Source organism: Hyaena hyaena, unplaced genomic scaffold (genome assembly GCF_003009895.1).
Source record: "Hyaena hyaena isolate Hyena2069 unplaced genomic scaffold, ASM300989v1 scaffold_201, whole genome shotgun sequence".
NCBI lineage: Eukaryota > Metazoa > Chordata > Mammalia > Carnivora > Hyaenidae > Hyaena > Hyaena hyaena.
The window spans coordinates 169,632-178,648 of NW_024080833.1; the positions used below are offsets into that span (position 1 = coordinate 169,632).

Below are 9,017 nucleotides of genomic sequence, written 5' to 3' on the forward strand. Positions count from 1 at the left end.
GCCTTTGGGTGAGGCTGGCCACGGGGCCACGAGCCCTAAGCCGGGACACGTGGTGAGCTCCCGGCCGGCAGAGGAGTCGGGGCAGGACGACCGTCCCCCCGGGAGCGGAGCCAGAGCCAGGCAGGGCCAGGGCTGGGTGTCAGGACGCGGGTGGGCAGCCCGGCCATGCTGGCCTGGACGGAGTCCCCGGGACGTGAGAATGTGGGGCCAGCTGCAAACAAGCTCCCGTGTGCACACGTGTGTGTTCAATCAGTGCGCACTTCCTGCCCCAAACTAGCAAGAGGGCTTGGGTGGGAGTCGTGGGTGCACCAGCATCACAGAGACCAGGGAGGGGAGAGTCAGCCTCGCAAAGCAGGTGCCCGACTTCAGCCGGAGGAGCCCCTACCCGCGCGGTGGGGGAGCCCAGGCATTAGGGAGTTATTGTAATGTTAGTGTAGGGCGTTAGGGTAACGCCCAGACGGCTGCCGCGGGGCCCACAATGAGCGTGGGGACGAGGTGACCAGACCATCCCCACGTGCAGGAGGGTCAGGCTTGAGCCACAGGAGCCCCTGGGATTTGACACGGGCCTGCTGGGGGCACAGAGAGGGAAGCCGCCCGCGCCCCAGCTGGAGAGAGGAATCCAGGAGCCCCGGAGGAAGCGGGCAGTAGGTGCTGAGCTTCTGGAAAGCACCGGAAATCGGGTGGGAGGGGGCTGGAGGCCAAAGTGGGTCCCCAAGCAGGAGTTTTCACTTAAGTTGGATGAAGAACAGGGAGTCCTTCACGGACTCATTACTCTGTCTTTTATTCAACAAACACGCAGCATGCAGGCCCCGCCCCCCACCCCCACCCCTGGGTGCACCTGCTGGGCCCATCGCAGGAGCTCGGCAGGGCTGGGTGCTGGGAGCCACCACCAGCTCCAGAGGAAGGAGGGGCCCAGGGTGAGGGCCCGGCCCAAGCCAGGTAGGGAGGTGGCTTCCTGGGTGAGCAGGGTCAGTCCCCAGGGAGACCCCTTGGCCAGGTACGGGGAAGGGGCGGCGCATCGGTGGCGGGACGGAGGCAGGGTGGGGGGGCGGGGGCAGAGGACCGAGCAGTCCTCCCGGACCCCGGCCGCGTGTGCGCCCTCAGCGGTCGGCGAGGCCCGGGGACTCCCGCCCGTAGCTCCTCCGGTCTTCTATCCGGTCGCCATCCTCCTCCTCCCTCCCCGTCTGCTCCGGAGGCTTCACGTAGGCCACCCGGTCCCTGTGGGCACGAGGGGCGGGGTCGGGCCTCGAGCTCGCTGGGAAGAGCAGCCCCGGGCCCTGCCCCCCCCCCCCCGCAGTCGCAAAGGGACCCCGGGCTGGGGGCGGGCGGGGGGCACAGATTCGCGCGCTCCGGGACGGCCGGCTGCAACTGGACCAGGACAGGCCGCAGGGAGCCGGGGCCGCGGGATCGAGTCAGGTCGGGGCGGCGTGGCTAGAAGAGCCCCCCGGGGCCGTGACCCCCCCCCCCCCAATCAGAGCCTCGCCATCGGGCTGTCCCCACACACTCACGGCTTCGTGTCCCCAGCCTCGCCCCGGCAGCAGCAGCAGTAGATGGCGACGCCGAGGAGGACGATGGCCGCGGCCAGGCCCCCCGCGATGCCCGCGTACAAGGCCACGTTCATGGAGGCTGCGGGACACAGAGCGGCCAGGTGCACCTCCGGGGCCGCAGAAGCGCGGGCTCCGGGCGGCAGCAGGCTGGCGAGGACGAACCGGACCACGGAGGGCCCCCCACCCAAAGGCCCAGGCCCCTCCCAGCCCAGGGCAGCCAGCTTCTAGCCCACTCCGCGAGGCACGGCCTGGCGAGAGGGTCCCCGGGTGGGGCTGGGGACCCTTCGGGATGGACGTGTACGCAGATACACAGGCCAACGGATGTGGGTCTCAACACTCCCTGGGCTGCCCAGGCTCCTAAGAAGCCCTCAGCTGTCGGCCATGCCGGGTCCTCTCCGGCTTGTCCTTGAGCTGGTCAGGGTGACCGGGATGAGGTCCAGACTCTGCGGCCGCTGACTCCGGGCACCTCCCCGCAGCCCCCGAGCAGCCCTAAGGGCAGGTGGGACTGAGCAGGTCTCCAGAAGTCAGTCCGAGGCTCTTCTTCCAAAGAACCAAGGGAACAGGACTGGCCTCTAGGCAAGGGGGCCTGGGGCAGGAGCATCTAGATGTCCGACGCCACCCCAACTACCCTGCCAGCCGGTGACCCTAAAGAGGCTCCCCTGATTCACCTCCACAGGCTTTCTCTCTGCTGCCTCTTTGGACCCCAAGCCAGTGATCTTCTGGCCTCCATCCACTCCCCCTACCCTTTCCCTCCCTCCACACCCCAACCGCTCTTACGAGGTCTGACAGCCAAGGTGATGTTACAGGACTCCGTCCCCACCTCGTTGCTGGAGGTGCAGATGTAATAGCCTGACATATCTGTGGAGATGTTCTTCAGAGAGAGAGTCTGGCCTGTGACTGGGAAGGAAGAACAGTCAGGGTGAGGGGACTGGGCGCCACAGTCTGGAAGCAGCTGGCAATCCGGAAGCCGGAGCTCCTAGGTGGACACGCGCACTGCCACTGAACTTGTCTGAGCCTCCTCCAGAAAACGGAGAAAATATCCACCTCTGGGCCTTCTAGAACAACTGCAGGCAGGAACGCACAACTCTGAGTGCTTAGAATTCAAACCCCTTGGGTTTGTAGCCTGGTGCAGCCACGGATTAATTTTGTGACTTTGGCCCAGGAATTTAGCTGCACTGAACCTTAGCTTCTTTACTTAAAAATGGAAATAATCATAATCCCCAGCAGATGCGGAAATTGTGAGCATAAAATGAGGTACTAATCCATACAGGCCCACAACAGAATGTCTGGTGTACAGTCAGTGCTCGGGAAACATAAAATATATTATGCAGTACATGAAAATGCTTTATAAGTAGAAAATGTGGTTATAACCACTTTGAGGATCTTCAGAAACCGGATCCTTTAGCTTGGACTCGTGGAAGAAGTCTTTAAGAAATGGTCCAATTGTCCTCATGAGAAACCATCCTGCTAAATCTGCGATCCTGTGGATTTCTTCACCTTGGAAGGGAGAGCTGTAGGCTTAGACATATTTCCTGTCCTCACAAATGCTTCATCATAACCGCTATTCAGAGTGGAGAGGTGGAGACCTTTTCCGCTAATTTGCTGCAGAGTTAGCCTCAAAAGATTCTGCTGCCACCAGGTGGTTCGATTTCATGCAGAGGAGATGTCTGACATGGTAAGGAGGATCCAGTCACTGCACTGCTCAGGCATTTCCCAGGCGGCCCATAATCTCCAATACCAAGTCCAGGCTTTCTCGGACTTATTTCACTTAGCATAATCCTCTGTAGCTACATCCATGTCATTGCAGACGGCAGATCTCCTTCTTTTTATGGCTGAGTGATATTCCGTTTTATATATATACACGCCTTCTTTTCCATTCAACAATCAATAGACACTTGGGCAGCTTCAATATCTTGGCTACTGTAAATAATGCTGCTATAAACGTAGGGGTGCCTGTATCTTTTTGAATTCGTGTTTTTTTATTCTCTGGGTGAATAACTTTCTGAGGAAACTCCATCCTGTTTTCCACATATGTGAACTTCAAGAAACAAAACAAATGAGCAAAGGGAAAAGAGACAGAGACACATCAAGGAACACACTATCATTAATAGAGAACAAATTGAGGGTGAACAGAACGGAAGAGGGTGTGAGGTGGGTGAAATGGGTGATGGGGATTAAGACGTGCACTTGTGGTGATGAGCACTGGGTGCTGTATGGAATTGGTGAATCAGTATATTTTACACCTGAAACTAATATAATGTTGCCAGTCCACTACCTGGTGTCCAGCCCCACCCCTGCCCCGCCACCACACCCCTGCACGATTGTATCTTGGTGTGGATTTCCCTTGTCTGCATGTGCTACTTGGCACACTTCCTCAAATACGATTTCCTATGATATTCTCACCAATCGTGTATAGAAGGCAGAACGAATATTTCAATCTCCAACGTCACAGAGGTAACTGGGGGGTCAGAGAAGTTAAGGTGCTTGCCCAAGGTAGCAAAATTAAGAAAAGACAACATGTAACAAAAATCCTGTTCTAGGTCTAGAACTCCCTGGAATGATTGACAATTTTCTTTTAAAATGTATATACATTCTAAAAGCAATGTGAGTCCACTATGAGAATTTGTACATGACATTAAGCTATTATTTCCATTCAATCCAGTCCAGAAAATCTTTAGATGCTGATAGCATCCTCTCCCAACAAGATGAAGAGGGTCCGTGTCCTCCTGGCATGAAGAATGACAGACAGAAACCCGGGTGAAAGTGGAAATTCGACGTGGGTTTATAGTAAGGGGGGCTAACCTCATCTGAAAGGGCGGGGAAAGCCGATATAAAGAACAGAGAATAAAATAAAATCATCTAGACTCTCACCAGCTAGAAATAACAGCTGGTGATTTGGGTTATTTTCTTCCAATCTTCTCCCATGCGCTTTCTTTAGAGTCTTCCCTTGAACCCCCCAGCACTATTTCTGGATGCTCACTCTCTATAAAATGCTACCTCTTCTATCCTATAGTTTCATATACCTCTGAGTGTTTTCTGGAATTTGGCTTACACGTGACTTTAACATACGGTGCTAAAAAAGGGGTCCATGATCGAAGCAATTTTAGAAATCAAGAGAGGGTTAAATAAGTTTTTTAAGAACAGAACTCTTAGAGCTTCTAAGATGCTACTGAGCACTCTGTGTCCTTAAACTGGGGGCTGTGGAAGGGATAGAGGAGTGCTGATGCACGGGGCACATGGACCCCAATGTGTATAGCAGCACTTTCAACAATAGCCAAACCATGGGAAAAGCCTAAATGGCCAGCGGCTGATGAACGGATCAAGAAGATGTGGTTTAGACACATGGAATACTACTTGGAAATGAGAAAGGATGAACTCGTGCCATTTGCAGCAATGTGGATGGAACTGAAAGGTGTTATGCTGAGCGAAATAAGTCAGGCAGAGAAGGACAGATACCATGTGTTTTCATTCATATTGTGGATCAGGAGAAACTGAACAGAGGCCCATGGGGGAGGGGAAGGGGAAAAAATAGTTACAAACAGAGAGGGAGGGAGGCAAACCACAAGAGACAAACACAGAGAACAAATTGAGGATGGACAGGGAGGGGGGAGAGGGGACATGGGTGATGGGCATAGAGGAGGGCGCTTGTTGGGATGAGCACTGGTGTTGTACGTAAGCCAACTTAACAATAAATTATGTTTAAAAGATAAAAGCTAAAATAAAATGGGACTTATGGTATTAAAGTTCTTATTTTCTAAACTAACTGGATATATTTTTTTAAGAGGCATCTTGAAGGATGGGAAATGCTCTGTGACGCTGGGAATACTTAGGGGTCTATAGCCCTTATCAGGATCCCCTACTCAGAGTGAGAGACTCAGCCTGTGTGTAAGGTGTACACAGCGCGCTGCAGGCAGATCAGGACAGAAGACCTCAGAGGGTCTCCTAGGGCCTTCCCGTTACCAGAGGCCAGCTTTGGGCTCCGGGCCTTGCTCCTCGAAGGCAACGTGGACATTGGAAACTGCTCTGGGGTTAACCCATGTATATCCTCAAGATCGGCTCTTATTCTGAGGTGGGGCCCCCAAGTCCCTTTTCAAACTCTTTAGAAAAGACCTAATACTATTCCTGAAAACTCGGCTAAAGCTAATGTTTCCGCTGCGGTGGCGACCCCTTGTGGTGGAGAAGGGGAACGCAAGGACACTTAGCCTCCCAATCCCCTGGGCTCCTGGAGAAACTTCCCACGGGATCCTGGTCTCGGGGGCACTGGTGTCTTATTGGTCAGATCTGGCTTTCCCGTCCCCAGCCGCTCTCCACGCGTGCCCCCCAAACTCGATCCTTCTCCACAAGCTCGGGCAGCCACCCCTCATCCAGGGCCCTCAAGATCCGCCCTAGCTGCAGGGCCCCCACCCACCCTTCAACCTTTCAAGAACCTCCTCCCCTAAAGTGCTCTACCCCCAGCCCCCCGCCCTCCTTCGCTGAGACCCCAGCCCCTACTCCATCTGTTCATGAAGCTCAGCTGAGTGGGGTGGGATTTAGAAGGATGCTCAGAACATCCCACACGGGTCTCCTCTCACCCTCTTCTCAACCCTCGGGGAAGGTGGTATTGGGATCGTCCTGGTTTTTCAGATGAGGAGACCGAGGGTCAGAGAGGCTGTGAGTGACTTCCAGCTACAAAGTGTCGGGTCAGGACTGACACTCCTGCTTCCCGCGGCCTCCTCCACCCACTTCTAAGTGAGGAAGCCCCTCTTCTGTCTTCAGACGCAGGAGGGCGGAGGGACCCTGTGTCCACCGCGGACTCACGTGTGTTAAACGTCAGAACGAGGCCTGCGCTCACCGGAGAAGACGGCATAGACCCGAGCGCTCTGTGCGGCAGGTGGAGACCAGAGGCCCTGAGAACGACCTCCCCAGTGCAGGGTGCAAGCTTGTGCGGTTTTTAGCACTGCCCGCTCCCCCGGCTGGCACTCCCAGAACTGGATTCTGACTCCCAGCAAATCTTAAATTGAAGCGGGACAAAGCGTTTCCAAAGGCAGTGTGTGCGTCCCCCTTCCAGCCCCTGTCATGCCCTGGCCGGGTTTCTCCCCTGCCATCCCTGGAAGACTGGGTTTTGGCTTCTCGCAGCCGGGGGTCTTTCTGATGGAGGCAGGAGAGCTGTAAGTGGGTCTGCTCCGTGAGGCCCTCGGAGGGAGCCCGGGGCCTGCAGGGGAGAGGCCAGCCTCCCCACCCGGGATCTCCCACTGCCACTCCTCTCACGCTGCTACCCCCCTCCTTCTGCAGCACATGCCTCACCCTGGCAGCACCCGACACTCAGATCCCCGGGACAGAGTCCTCCCTCAGCCTCTGGCTCACGTGACACACAGCTAGTACCACCTGGCACTGGGGAGTGCTCACCACCTGCCAGGCACTGGCCTCCATGCCTTACGTGTACTGTTTAAAAATTTTGTTAATGTTTATTTATTTTTGAGAGAGACAGAGACAGAATGTGAGCAGGGGAGGGGCAGAGAGAGAGGGAGACACAGAATCCCAAGCAGCTCCAGGCTCTGAGCTGTCAGCACAGAGCCTGACGCGGGGCTTGAACCCACGAACTGTGAGAACATGACCTGAGCCGGAGTTGGACGCTCAACCGAACACCCAGGTCCCCATACATGTAGTTAAAAATTTTTTTTTAAAGTTTATTTATTTATTTTGAGAGAGACAGAGACAGCGTTAAGGGGGGGAGGGCAGAGAGAGAGGGGGAGAGAGAGAATCCCAAACAGGCTCTGCGCTGACAGTGCGGGGCTCAAACTCATGAAACCATGAGATCGTGACCTGAGCCGAAACCAAGAGTCGGACACTTAACTGACTGAGCCGCCCGAGGCGTCCTACGTGTACTTGTATTTAATCTGTGCGGGGGCTGTACAAATAAGTACTAGTTTTGTGCCCACTTTACAGACGAAGAAACTAAGAGAGACTAAGTCAATTGCCATGGTCACATAGTTAGCCAGTGGCAGAGCCGGGATTCAAACCCACACCATGCTCCTGGCCACCAGGCTCTGTGGCAGCTCAGATGCCCCCTCTTAGAAGCCTGCTTCGGGGCGCCTGGGTGGCTTAGTCGGTTAAGCGTCTGACTTTCGCTTGGGTCATGATCTCGCGGTTCGTGGGTTCGAGCCCCACGTCCGGCTCTGTGCTGACTGCCAGCTCAGAGCCTGGAGCCTGTTTCAGTCTGTGACTCCCTCTCTCTCTGAACCTCCCCTGCTAACGCTGTCTCTCTCTCTCTTCTAGAAATAAATAAAAATATTTAAAAAAAAAAAAAAGAAGCCTGCTTCGATCCCCTTTGGCATCGCCTGGTTTACGTCAACGCTGGGCATAACACTAGCACAGCGTTCGCCACCGCGCCACCTCCAGCTCTGGGTCTCCTGTGCACGCGTGGCTAGAAGGCGGGGAGACAGCCACTGCCCATGGCGACCTCTGCTGGGGTCACCAGGTTATCCACAGGCCAGAGGCACCGGGCCACAGACCCAACGGAGAGCACCAGGTGCTTCCAACAGAAATTCCAGACACTCGATAACAATTTGCCAACTACGGGGCGCCTGGGTAGTTCAGTCGGTTGACCATCTGACTGACTCTTGGTTTTGGCTCCGGTCATGATCCCAGGGTCGAGGGATCCATCAAGCCCCGAGTCAGGCTCTGCACTGAGCAGGGAGCCTGCCTAAGAGTCTCTCTCTCTCTCTCTCTCTCTCTCTCTCTCTGCCCCTCTCCCTACCATGACTCATACGTGCTCTCTTCCTCTCTCTAAAAAAAAAAATTTGCCAGCCAGAAATATGTAAACCAAACTGGAAGCTTGTTGAAATCTACATTACAGCTTCTAATTTACATTAGACTGAGTGGTGTTTTGTTTTGTTTTGTTTTACTTTTAAGAAGGTCTTATTTTGCCCCCATGTGACTGCAGGACAGAGTGACAAAGCTCATCTTGGTTTGACCAAAGCCTCAATCTGCACACCACCCGGCGGGGTCACCAGGCCCCAGAAGCTCTTCCTTAGCCCCGCCCACCGCGCCGCCCTGGCCTCCACCGTGCCTTCCTTGTCACCCACACCGAGCGAAGGACCTTCCACAAGTTAAGCCAATTGGCACCTTTCAGACCTTGTCTTTTTTGATCTCCCGAAACCCCTGGGTGTACCAAGCGGATTCGGGGCCCAAAGATTCCACCGAGGTGTGGCTCCAAGGTAATGGCAGTAAGGTATTTATATATTTATATACGGCTCTTCTTTTTCTTCCTCCTCCTCCTCCTCCTCTTCCTCCTCCTCCTTCTTCTTCTTCTTCTTCCTCTTCCTCTTCTTCCTCTTCCTCTTCCTCTTCTTCCTCTTCTTCTTCCTCTTCTTCCTCCTCCTCCTCCTCCTTCTTCTTCTTCTTCCTCTTCCTTCTTCTTCTTCTTCCTTCCTCTTCTTCCTCCTCCTCCTCTTCCCTCTCCTTCTTCCTCTTCCTCTTCCTCTTCTTCCT

At 54.8% G+C, this 9,017-nt stretch overlaps 1 protein-coding gene across 1 annotated transcript in view; it reads right to left on the bottom strand.

Annotated features, from left to right (window-relative positions):
* Positions 1 to 1,100: 1,100 nt before the first annotated feature.
* Positions 1,101 to 9,017, bottom strand: part of GPA33 (glycoprotein A33) — a 31,918-nt gene continuing 24,001 nt past the window's right edge. Inside the window, exons 6-8 of the mRNA XM_039241897.1 lie at positions 2,325 to 2,444; positions 1,509 to 1,626; positions 1,101 to 1,218 (exon numbers count right to left, since the gene is read on the bottom strand). Coding sequence (XP_039097828.1) covers positions 1,101 to 1,218; positions 1,509 to 1,626; positions 2,325 to 2,444 — 356 coding nt within the window. The remainder of the gene's footprint in view (positions 1,219 to 1,508; positions 1,627 to 2,324; positions 2,445 to 9,017) is intronic.